The sequence below is a fragment of the Periplaneta americana genome, chromosome 17, assembly GCF_040183065.1.
Source record: "Periplaneta americana isolate PAMFEO1 chromosome 17, P.americana_PAMFEO1_priV1, whole genome shotgun sequence".
In the NCBI taxonomy this organism is placed as follows: domain Eukaryota; kingdom Metazoa; phylum Arthropoda; class Insecta; order Blattodea; family Blattidae; genus Periplaneta; species Periplaneta americana.
The window spans coordinates 31,513,346-31,526,562 of NC_091133.1; the positions used below are offsets into that span (position 1 = coordinate 31,513,346).

At 35.7% G+C, this 13,217-nt stretch overlaps 1 protein-coding gene across 1 annotated transcript in view; it reads right to left on the minus strand.

Annotated features, from left to right (window-relative positions):
- Positions 1 to 13,217, minus strand: part of Nepl16 (Neprilysin-like 16) — a 516,822-nt gene that overhangs the window by 102,426 nt on the left and 401,179 nt on the right. Inside the window, exons 3-5 of the mRNA XM_069816363.1 lie at positions 10,173 to 10,274; positions 3,600 to 3,823; positions 1,657 to 1,758 (exon numbers count right to left, since the gene is read on the minus strand). Of these exons, the coding sequence (XP_069672464.1) occupies positions 1,657 to 1,758; positions 3,600 to 3,823; positions 10,173 to 10,274 (428 nt within the window). The remainder of the gene's footprint in view (positions 1 to 1,656; positions 1,759 to 3,599; positions 3,824 to 10,172; positions 10,275 to 13,217) is intronic.

Sequence of the window (13,217 nt, forward strand, 5' to 3'; positions counted from 1 at the left end):
GAATACATTATGCAAATCTGGCTTTCATGTAGAAGCTCCCTGTGAAGCAGGCTTGAATAATTTCAAGGGAAATTATTTGATCACGTTGTGAATTATATTGAATTTAGTTTACTTCATGTGTGCATGCCATTCTGTTTTGAAATATTGTTTCATTTTAGTTATTAAAATTTAGAATACCGTAGGCGTTTCTTTTCACGTCATTTTCGGGATTTCCTGTAAACTGTACAACTTACAATATTGTAATTAATGCCACCTACAAACATGTAAACACAAGCAGCTAAAGACGTTGTCTTCATACAGATTACAACATAGCTTCTAGTATCACAATACTCCAATGAGCAAGACATCGTATAATTGCATAACGCTTCTGACGACATAGAGCGCTGCACAAAAGCGCAGTAAGATTTGTTTTCATTAGCAGTTTTTTTTCCCTTTGTCACTAGATTATAACTCCACAAACTCTGCATCAAACTCATCTTAATACCATGTATATTAATTCTTCATTTCTGATGCTGTTTATTTTAAAGTGTTCGTAACGACGTCTGTGAGTTTCTAAAATTTATTACTGTACTAATTTACAATAGTGTGCGATTTGAAGCGCACGAGACGAACCCAAAAGTTTTAATGAGGAATCTCATCTATTTTTCAGTAGTGGTTCTTTTCATGTTTAAACTTACTACGCAGGTAGCGCGCCTGTAATCTTCTTTCATTCCCTTGGCGAAGAACGAACACGCAAAGCTACGATCCAGTTGAAAGCACACTAGGCGTAATGACCGTGGCCGAACTAACTTTCAATTCAGCATTAAACAGCGGCTCTCAAAAATGTGAAATAGATTAATAAACATATCGCAGCTTTTTGGATACATACACTTGAATCATTCAGTAAATCATCCTGTTTTGATGAGTAGAATTAATTCGGGGTTTATTAAGTTTTTCTATCATTAACTTATTCGTTCGGATCAAATGTAAACATACACGTCGAACTTAGAGTCAGCCACAAAGGGAAAAACACTAGAGGAGAAGGATTTGATCCGGTGCTGTGGATTGAACTTCGGCGTATCTCAATGGTTAGAGCGCTTGGTACGCAGAACCAAGGCCCCGGGTTTCATCCCCGGCGCCGGAGCGAATTTTTCCTCCTCTAATATTAATTGTTACCGTAACAGACCAAAAAATTAATCTTTACGTAGATTATTCGAGCAACAGTGCATATTACTGTGGAATCCCGGCCACTAAATCACTCAACTGAATGCGCTTCTTGTATAATGGCAGTTGACTTAATATAAAAATATGTCAACATACATGTCGAACTTGGATTCAGGCCACAAATGGAAAAACACTGGAGGAGAGGGATTTGATCCGGTGTTGTGGATTGAACTTCGGCCTAGCTCAATGGTTAGAGTGCTTGATACATAGAACCAAGGACCAGGGTTTGATCCCCGGCGCCGGAGAGAATTTTTCTCCTCTAATATTAAACGTAATATTATAAGTTTTAAATTCCTTTAAGTGTACCCTATCGTCTCTTTCAATCTGCAGGATTATTTCACTTCCACCCTGTACATGCTAGTATTTTTTCAAATGTCTACTATAAATTCTTTAGGAAAACCTATAAACCTTTCAGTTGTCTGAACTAGTAAGCTGCTATTATACAATGCTCACTTTTATGTAGGTGTAGGCTCTGCTCTCCTTGTTCTGGCTGCGCCTTACCCTCTCGCTGCCTGGCCTCGTCGTCCTGTGGAACCCGAAGATGCCGTTCAGCACCTGTTTCAAACAAATGAAAACATTGTATAGCAAAATTATAATTTACTTTATGCCTGGCTGCCAACTGGACCCGCAGAGCCACACTTTTGAAAACTCAGCCCCTCCAAAGCGCTAAGTACGCATCTTGGTGATGGAAAGACTAAGTTTCATATCGTGGTTCGCTCTCTGATCATGCGCAGTGTCTTGTATCTGGGACTTTGTATATTAAACAGTCCCATTCCTTTATGGGACAAGTGAACGTCGAATTTTTAGTCGAGATTCGCAGTCCACTTTGTAAGTTCGTTAAACTGCATTTCCGTTTTAGGCCACAATGCAGTATCACATGTCTTTAGTGTTGTATTAAAGAATTTAGCAATAAAGTAAATCCTAGATACACATTAGAACAATGATTGTTTATGTAAAAAAGAGGGTCTGTTTCAGATATTAGAGGACTGTTTCACAATTTTATTGTGTACTATGCCTCTAGTACTCATAGAATAAACAAACTAATTTTCTTTAGTGAAAATTCTAATTACAAATAACATGTCATTTTCCAATAAGATCCCGTCACTATTTATACAGCCTAGCTTAAATAAAGTAGGTATGATGTTTGAAAAATGTGTTATTGGAGTTAGATTATGGCTGCCGGACTCTCCCAAATTGACCTCCAGCGATTTTTATTTGTAGAGAAATCGGAAATACAGGTTTTACAAAACAATGCCTACAAGTTGGAGAAACTAATGACAGCATTCAGAGAGATACATTATAAATTTGAAATTCCCAACTTCTCCAAATTTCAAATATGTGTAAGTCAAAAATGAGCAATATTTCTAGCAATATCTATACGTAAATACGTCATCCTATGTATACTCCAAGTGTACGATGATCTCGGTTATGTGGTCATGTCTACGGCCGCCGTAGGGTATTGGCAGATGGACATTGAGAAAATAACCGTGTTGGATTTATGTAGCTACGGTGTATAATAGACTTGTAAATATACACAAAATACCTCAAATTATTTTCAATAGGAAATCATACTTGGCCTAAACCAAATTAAGTTAAGCCGTGCAATCGAAACTTTGCTGATAAAAAAGAAAAATCTTGTAGGCCTAATTTAAGGAAATGTCTGGGAGACATTTAGGCCGTATCAATTGTAACTGAATCTATTGGTTATAAATAAAAAATTGTCGCACAGAACCTGTCATTACAAAGAGGAGATAAACATTTCTGGTCTACACAAACTATTGTATTATTTGCAACAGTCCATATTCTTCTGAAAGTGACGTAAATTAAATACATATTCTCAAATCTGTTCCTGAGGAAGCGGGACGTAACCTAAAGTTGGAACTCGAAACACAATAGTTAATTTAAATTTTACAAGAGCAAGATATAAAAATATTAAAGAAAAGAATGAATGAATGAATGAATGAATGAATGAATGAATGAATGAATGAATGAATGAATAAGTAGATAAATAAAGGATTGTATGAAGACATAAATAAATAAGTAAATAAATACATAAATCGAGTAATTAAATGAGTTAATGATTTAGTAATGAGTAAATAAAGGAGGATGATTTGGAAATTTTTTAACAATATTTATTATAATATGGTTCATACTAATTCCCGAATTTGTATGAGGTATAGTCTACAAATTCCCCCTTGAGACTCTGGAAAAATATTAAATTCAAAGAAATGAAAGAGTAGTGTATTATAAACACATAAACATAATGCATATTTCGGCACTTTATTGCTTATTTTCCGATACATGTCACTAACAGTATATGAAGATTCTTTCCCACTTTTCTATAAGACTATGAATTGAGTGAGTGAAGTGTCGCAAGTCCTCGAGTTAATGAGCACCTCGGGGAAGGGTCGATGCAGAAGCCGCGTGGTGTGTCCATAGCGTCGCGGCAGGTCAAGGAACACTGCCAGGCGAGAGCGGTTGTGCATGTCGCGCTCCAGGTACACGTCGAAGAGAGGCGCGCCGTTCACCAGCAGCAGCCGCGTCACCAGGGGCGTCAGATCTGGCGGCTGCGGCGTTCCGGGTAGCAGGTAGCCCCCCAGATCGTTCAGCAGCGCGAACACTGCAATCATAGAGCAGTGCGAGGACTTTATGTAGGAAGTAATTTATTATCACTGGCAACTGTTTTAATTCCGAATTCTTTTCATTTATCGAAATACAAATAACGGATGATCGAGTTGAAAAAATTGGTGTAGTTAGTTCTGCTTGTTCGTTTGGTTCAGAGATTCGGTTGTGGTTGTTGGTTAGAGTGGATATGAGTTGAGTTGATTGGTTGTTTTGATCTTTTAAATGTTCCGTATTCTAGCTTTGAAGGGATGTAAGAATGCAATGGAATGTAAATAAATAAAATACAATACAAATTATACTAAATAATAAATCTCTAATGTTAATTTTTCTGGTAATTTTTGTTTTTTTCCAAAATAATTGATCTTAATGTGTATAATTAACTATCCTGAAACAAAAAAATCATTTTTTTTTATTTTTGTTTGAATATCTGTATGTTACCTTTTCACGCGATAATGACTTAACCGATTTATATGAAAACTGGTGTGAAAAATATGTTACGTTCCATTTAGCTTTTAGGCTATATGACATTCAAAAGAGTTTATTTAGAAGGGGATAAAAATGGGGGTTTGAAATAAATAAATCAAAATATCTCGCTTGTTATTCATTATTTAGGAGAATGTTACATAACAAAAGTTATTTTAAAATACTGTTCCGACAAGTCCTATTCCTTTAGGACAGATATTTTACGAGATATACGAGTTTTAAGATAACAATGTTTTTTTATGTCAGCGCCGCCTTAATCAGATTAATATAATGAAGTGAATACAAATGACTTTGCACTTATTTAAGGCTGCCTTGCACAACAAAAGGAAGATATTCATTTTACATTATTTTTATACGGATATGATTTTATTTTGTTAAGTTTGTTTTTATGCGCTTTAACATCTGTGAACATATCGCGTGTTTAGGATCTGCAGATATACCAGTAGGCCGTTATTACTATTGTTCAGTTCCTGTTTCTATTGTGTGCTGTAGATGGTTTGTGTTCATGCAGGTGATTACAAATTTTGATTAATATTTTAATTATATTGGCAATTGAGGCGGTGATGAATCATAGCCTTTAAATTTCTCTTTGTGACTGAGAGGAATCATGAAAAATCCCTGTCAGATTGGCCGGTAACGGGTTTGAACCCGGGACCTTCAGATGAGAGTCTCAAATTCTAGTCTGAGGCAACTCGCTCGGTCGCGAACCAGCGCACATTCCGCAACGCGAAACCTAGGCAGGATGCCTGAGACCAACAGTCGTCAGCACACTGCACTCTCGGGCTAGCGTCCCTTACCCGCAGGTCTTTCACAGCACAAGCGTGCAACCGGGTATCCTGTCTCCCTATCCCTTCTGTACGACGGAGCATAATTCCTTGCACCGGTTGCACGCCACCCATTTCAGCGAGTGCTGACGACCACTGTCTTAGATCACTACATCATGGCGCGGGACAGTCTAATTAATACGTACCATGCTGAAAACTTGAATTGATGAAACAACTCATAGTATTGCATGATAATAACAGATACATTCATAGTTTTAAATACAATTTTGAAGATAATTCGGGAAAAGAATGCTTAAAACTTATAATAAGCAAAATTTTCACTAAGTAAGTAATAAAAAGCTGTTTGAAAATACAATCGATTTAATTTAAGCATATTTGTAACAAGTGTAGCAAAGCGCACGAGTTGGCTATTCATGTTGATAATTTTGAGAATCCTACGATGTAACGAACTGATGAGCTTAATTCACATTAATATAGTCTATCGATGGCTAACAAGTGGTACCTCTTATCCGTAAATTTGCAGATGACTAAAGGAGATTTTTTTTATCAAAATATGTAACTTTCTATATATGTTTCTGCTTTGCGAGATCTTTTACTCCAGGACAAAATATTAGTTAATTGTCCAAATTTGTGAACATAATAATAATAATAATAATAATAATAATAATAATAATAATAATAATAATAATAATAATAATAAGGTAGTTAAACGAAATGACCATTTTTGTAAATACGATATAGGCCTATCACTTCTCAGCCATCGATATTGTATGTGACTCCTCCCTCACGCCGCAAACTCACTGATGTATTTGTTTACGTCTCGCACAGTTATCGCCAAAACGGTCTGCGTTTCCATGATAGTAACTTTAGTTCTTGAAAACTATATAGAGGGGAAAATACACATAAAAAACTTAAAAATGAATACAAGTGCATATTCTAACCTGTGTCACAAGAAATATTCAAAGGTTCTCCTTCTGCTTCAGTACATTTCTGATATATCCGAATAATTTTCTGGAATACTCGATTAACCTCTTCTTGCGAAATGTTCGCAGTTATTTCTTAAAATTTTTCTTACAATTTCTACAAAATTATTTATAACTACAAAAAATACCTGCAATATGCTATGCACTATTCTCAAACAATTAAAAAAACAAAACAGTTTGCACTATATAGGCTACGCACGAATTTGTTATAGACTTACTGTACCTTTTGAGTTCTCATACAATTAGGAAAAACATTATAGCTTGCACTACATACGCACGAATGAGTTATACTTTCCGTGTTCTCACACAACTATAAAAAAAACACAATGGCTTGTACTGCTATACGCACGAATGAGTAAACAAACAGATAAAAACACAATAGGTTACACTAAATTACACACGCCAAAGTAATCCCTTCAGTAGTTTACAACAGACAAGACAGATGAACGCATGCAACGCCCGACAAACGTACTTGAACTTCAGCGCGTACGACAGACGCACTGTGCGAGGGAACGTTTCTGTACGTGTACGTCTATTGTGGGACTGCCAAATCCTACGTTTCCACGGTGTGTTTAGAACTCTGTAGCTTTAGCCAAACGCGAGTTCTACTTCGAACCTCGTTATCTAGAATATGATTGCGATGCATAGATGAATAATAATTTTCCCGGGAATCTCCAGTTCTTCTCACATTAATTCCATTTCATCAATACACTCTACTTCACACAGTATCAGAAATGGTAATTTATATTAGCCTACTATTTTCTTCTGTGGAGCACTCTTGACAGTGCACAGAAGCTAATCAGGGACGTCCAGTTGTGAAATTTGTTGGCATTCGGAGATAATTTGATATTTTGTGAATGTTAAGAAAACAGAGAGCTATCTGTGCCGTACCTCCAGGAATGTAAATCCACACGAAAATTCTAGTTTTGCTCATCTCAGTCATCCTTTCTGGAAACTGTAGGCTACATACAATATGTAAACTGTAGTCTGAGTGTTCACTTTGTATATACATGCCTCGACTTCATATGAAATATATTGAAAGTTTTCAGGTATGTAGACCTAAGGCGTTTTAATTTTAACCGTTGTTATTCGACGATAATAATTGCAATGGTGATAATACTGACAGGAATTATGACTATTATTTCGATCATGCACGCGCCAATTCAGTAACATAGTGTAAGAATTAGATTGTTATTTGCCTATTATAATTGCGATGAAGTTTTCAGGTATGTAGGCCTAAGGCGTTTTAATTTTAACCGTTGTTATTCGACCATAATAATTTGCAATGATGATAATATTGACTGGAATTATCACGATTATTTCGCTCATGTACGCGCCAATTCAGTAACATGGTGTAAGAATTCTGTTGTTATTTGACGATTATAATTGTGATGATGATAATGGTGACAGGAATTAAACTATTCCGCTCATGAATGTAACAATTCAGTAACATGGTGTAAGAATTCTGTTGTTATTTGACGATTATAATTGTGATGATGATAATGGTGACAGGAATTGTGACTATTCCGCTCATGAATGTAACAATTCAGTAACATGGTGTAAGAATTCTGTTGTTACTTGACGATTATAATTGCGATGATGATAATGGTGACAGGAATTATGACCATTCCGCTCATGAATGTAACAATTCAGTAACATGGTGTAAGAATTCTGTTGTTATTTGACGATTATAATTGCGATGATGATAATGGTGACAGGAATTATGACTATTCCGCTCATTAATGTAACAATTCAGTAACATGGTGTAAGAATTGTTGTTACTTGACGATTATAATTGCGATGATGATAATAGTGACAGGAATTATGACTATTCCGCTCATGAATGTAACAATTCAGTAACATGGTGTAAGAATTCGGTTGTTATTTGACGATTATAATTGCGATGATGATAATAGTGACAGGAATTGTGACTATTCTGCTCATGAATGTAACAATTCAGTAACATGGTGTAAGAATTCTGTTGTTACTTGACGATTATAATTGCGATGATGATAATGGTGACAGGAATTGTGACTATTCCGCTCATGAATGTAACAATTCAGTAACATGGTGTAAGAATTCGGTTGTTATTTGACGATTATAATTGCGATGATGATAATAATGACAGGAATTGTGACTATTCCGCTCATGAATGTAACAATTCAGTAACATGGTGTAAGAATTCGATTATTATTTGACTTTAATAATTGCGAAAATGATAACAGTGACAGGAATTATTACGACTATTTCGCTCACGTAAGCGCCAATTCAATAACATAGTGGAAGAATTCGATTGTTATCTTGGCGATTACATTATCGTTGAAGATATTGGTGACAGGATATTATGACGACTATTTCGCTCATGTACGAGTCAATTCAGTAACTTAGTGTAAGAATTCGATTGTTATTTGACTCATAATTGCGATGATAATAGTGACAGGAATTACAACTATTTCGCTTATGTAAGCACCAATTCATAACGGATGGGAGGATCATTGTGCTAACAAGAGGATAGCTCCATTCCGGTTGAATGATCGTTCACCTCAGCTTCGGCATGTGGATGTAAGGCCAGCAGCCGGCTGGTCGGTTTTGGCCCTTCATGGGCTGTAGCGCTATGGATTTGCTTCTTTACGCGCCAATTCAGTATCATAGTGTAATAATTCGATTGTTATTTGACTCGTTTTATTGCGATGATAATGACAGGAATTGTGACGACTATTTCGCACATGTACGTGCCAATTCTGTTACATAGTGTAAGAATTCGATTGTTATTTGAATTTTATAATTACGATGATGATAATAGTGATAGTAGTTACGACACTATTTCGCTTATGTGCTATCCAATTCAGTATCACAGTGTAAGAATTCAATTGTTATTTAACAATTATTGCGATGATGATAATAGTGACCTCGTCTACTGCACTGTAGAAGCTCTGGGATAGCTAAACGTTCCCATGGAAACTGGTAATTTGATCGAATAACTCTACAAGCCGAAAGATTTTTTCTTAACCTGAAAGCCTCTGTAAATATATAACAAATATTTTGTTCAACAGTAGTATACGTTAATACTTTTATTTCATTATATTATTTTGCTTGTCTCTGTCAGTCTGTTTGTCTGTCTGTCTGTGTCTGTTAGTTTGCTCGCTTGGTCGTTTCTTAGTTTGTTCGTTTATTCGTTCGTTCGTTCATTCATGTGTTCATTGATTCGTTCATTGTTTGATTGATTGATTTAATTTATTATTATATTTTGAAATAGTAATATTGTTCTACGGAAGTTTTTTTTTATTTCCTTTGAATAATTCATCTACAAATTAGAAATTTTCCTTTGCGATATAGACTAACGTATAATAATTGTGATACATATTTCACGAAATTTCGAAATGTGTTATTTAATGACAAGAGAGGTAATACGACTGGAGATATAACGTACTCAAACCATCGCTACTGTCAGTAGTTGTGTGCTCTTTATTGCGTATAGCGAACAGTTCCACAAATGTGAAAGAGAGACTTGATTTGTCGGGTGCTCTATGCACCTGCTTCCTTCACTCAATCTGTCAGCGTAGTTCGCTCCGTCACCGTCATTTATCTTCCGCTGCGATATTTGATTTTTTGTACATGCAGTTCAGAGTTCCTCTTTCCCATACATCCGTCGCACTAAGCAAAAACCAGAAATAAGTCGTTTGTCGGTACCCCCATTACTTGTAGCATTAGTCACTAAGAATTGTTACATTACTCACTTTTAGTTGTATTACTCTCGAAAATGTTAGATTAATCGATATTACGAATAGTTCTTGTTTGGTTTGTAACTACTAACGTCTGCATTAGACATTTATTTGCTGCATGTAGAGTTTCTACTGCTCTGATGCCAATAAGAGTAACTCGTTTAAGTTTTTTGATTTTTAAGGTTTAATTAAATTCAAAACGTAACATCCGAAAAGATTTTTTTTTTTTTTTGTTCCCGTAATGTATTGCATAAATCATCAATTTGTACGTACTATATGTACAATATCAATGCAGTTGAATTTTCCACTGAAAATAAGGAATTCGTATTTTACTCACACTGACTGAGCTCTAAACAATATAAAATACTTACTTGGTGCTGTAGAAGTCCTCTTGTCTCTCATCTTTAAACAGCTGTTAAAGAACAGACCAAGCTTCTGGAATGGACCCTTGCTACTGGACAGAATGAGAAGCTCTGTGGAAAGAATGTACAAAATAAAAGCTATATTTTAACAAGACAACTATCGAATAAAGGATTATGCCCAAAAATTAAATGAATAAACACTTGAATTAAATTAAGTAAACTGTTGAACTCTTGCAGGTACACACAACTGCACACTAAACAAAAGAGTTTAACAATGATTTGTTCTGATTTTGATGAATTGTAGCGGTAATAATGGTAATTGTGATAGTGGTAGTAGTAGTGGTTTTAGTAGTAATGGTGTTGTTAGAAGTAGTAGGAGCAGTAGTTCATTTAACGATGTCTTCGAAGTGTGGAAGTTATTCAAAATCAATATGTATTCTACTTGGGCGAAGAAATGGCTGACAAATTTTTCTTGGAGCCCTCCGTCATGAACTGAATTTTTATGTATCGAAAATCTATGACACGAGACCACAGCTTTACTTTTCTTTGTGAGTAAACCATGCTGATAAATAATATTTTGTCATCCTTTAAAATCAATAATCCTCGACAGAGTTTCAACCTGCTAATCATTGTGTGTACAAAACCAACTGATGACATCATTGTTTGTTTTGTTTACTTGGTTATTTAACAACGCTGTTTCAAGTACTAGGTTACTTAGCGTTGGTGAAATTGGTGATAGCGAGATGATGTCGAGAATTCGTCACAGACTACCTAACGTTCACCTTACGATTAGCGAAAACCATTTGAAAGTCTATTAATATTTGAGGAGAAAAATTCGCTCCGGCGCCGGGCATAGAACCCGGGTCCTTGGTTCCACGTACCAAGCGCTCTGACAACTGAGCTACGCCGAATTCAATCCAGAGCACCAGACCGAACCTTCCTCCTTGAATGTTTCCCTTTTGGCCTGAATCCAAGTTAGGCATATATGTTGACGTATATGTCCAATGTCAACTGCCAACTGCTGTGGATTGAATTCGGCGTAGCTCAGTGGTCATAGCGCTTGGTACGCAGAACGTAGGACCCGGGTTCGTTCCCCGGCGCCGGAGCGAATTTTTCTCCTCAAATATTAATTGTCAATATTGCAGATATTATTCTGTAGGACAAACTAATAAAAATATCTTTAACATTTGACAGACGCCTAACAAGGTAAAGTGAGAATCGAACCCATGTCCGAAAGCAGCTCCGGATAAGCAGGTAAACGCGCCTGTCGTGTAAGCCTGTTTAGAAAATTGAAATAGTTCTTGTAAGTCCTATGCACCTGCGAAATTTCGCAAATGGTTTCAGTTGAGATACAAGTCTGAGCAAATTCATGGGATATGCATCAGTAACCAGAAGAACCGACAGAATTTAGGGACTCATTGGAATAGGGGCCCATGCCACAAAAACTAAATTTTGTAGGAGAAGTATTTATTCCACTGAGATTCTCTCCCTTGAAGTGAAGAAGAGGCATTTATAAATGCTTACCATGTCCGGCAGACACATACCATAACACTGGAAGCTCATAAAAGAGGTCCTGCCTGGCAAGATTATCGAAGAAACTAAAAATCGACAGGAATGTGGCATGGGCCCTTTTTCTATTGGGCCTCTCATTAAAGAGCAGGTCTGAATGAGTTATTTCCATTAAGATGATAGAAATCAACTGGGTTAATGGGTATTTATTCTCTTCAAGTTCTGTGAAATTATCTTAATTTTATTTATGTACAGGCGTATTGTAACGCGACAGTGCTTAAACTTAATCATGAGCACTTTTCGGACCGTCAACAGTAGTAGTAGTAGTAGTAGTAGTAGTAGTAGTAGTAGTAGTAGTAGTAGTAGTAGTAGTAGTAGTAGCAGTAGCAGTAGCAGCAATAGTAGTAGCACTAGTAGTAGCAGCAGTAGTAATATCAGTAGCTAGTAGTAGTTGTTTTGTTGGTGATGACATATTTCGAGTAAAATGTTGTGATGTGATGTTTTTTGTTAAAATGTGGTACTTATAAAATAATACTAATGGAATGAGCTAAAATTTAGTTAAGGAATGTGCAGAACTGAAAATACATAAAAATTAGTGTTGTGGGATTTAATCGAATAATCTAATCGATTAATGGATTAATCTAATCGATTAATCGATCAATTTCTGTTGTAAGATTAATTGATCAAAATATTTAATCTAATAATCGAGTCGATTAAAATTGATCGGTTGTAGTTGATATTAATTATTATTTCGTTAATACTAACTCATATTAAAAATTCCGACAATATTCTTGTCTCGGAAATTCCTTACTTAAAAGCAAAACAGTACTGTTATTTTCTAAGTGCAAAACAGGTAGTGTAGGAAAAATCTTTGCAAAAACACTTCAGAAAGAGATGGAGATATGAGGACAGTGTCTTAGTTTACCTCTATTGAAAGTTGAAACAAAATGCGAAACCCTTATTAACTTTTATGGTTTTCCAAGAAAATTTCCACCTTGTCATCTCATCTTCCTAGCTTATGAAATACATACTTTTCTGGAATTCGTCCCTTATGAAATAGTCATGTCTACACTGTCTGCAAGTGAGAGAATAACTATCTTCTTCTCTTTCTAAAATCTGGTAATTCGATTAAAATAGTGGCCAGTCCTCTGTTTCGACAGCTGTACTTTGGAGTTTCAGTTTCTGTACTGAGTTTGTATAGGCTATAAAGGTTGTGTATTTAGTTTGACAAAGAAATAAAATCAGTTTTCTGTAGTCTTTGAAAAGTATAAACTCCATTATGTCATAAGAATTTGCGAGGTAAACTAGGTGAAACGTTTGGATTTAAATTGAACGATCGTGGAGAAGTGATTGACAGAAAAAAAAGTTTTTTCGTGTTTAATGATGCAGGGAACATTGTTACCAAACGTAGACCGGCACTTAATTCTGAGCATGTAAATGCACTCATATGTTTAAAATCGTGGATGAAGCAGTATTAACTAGGTTAGTCTTCATACTTTTTATTACCGGTATTTATGTGTGACTCAAAAATTCCCGGAGAAATTG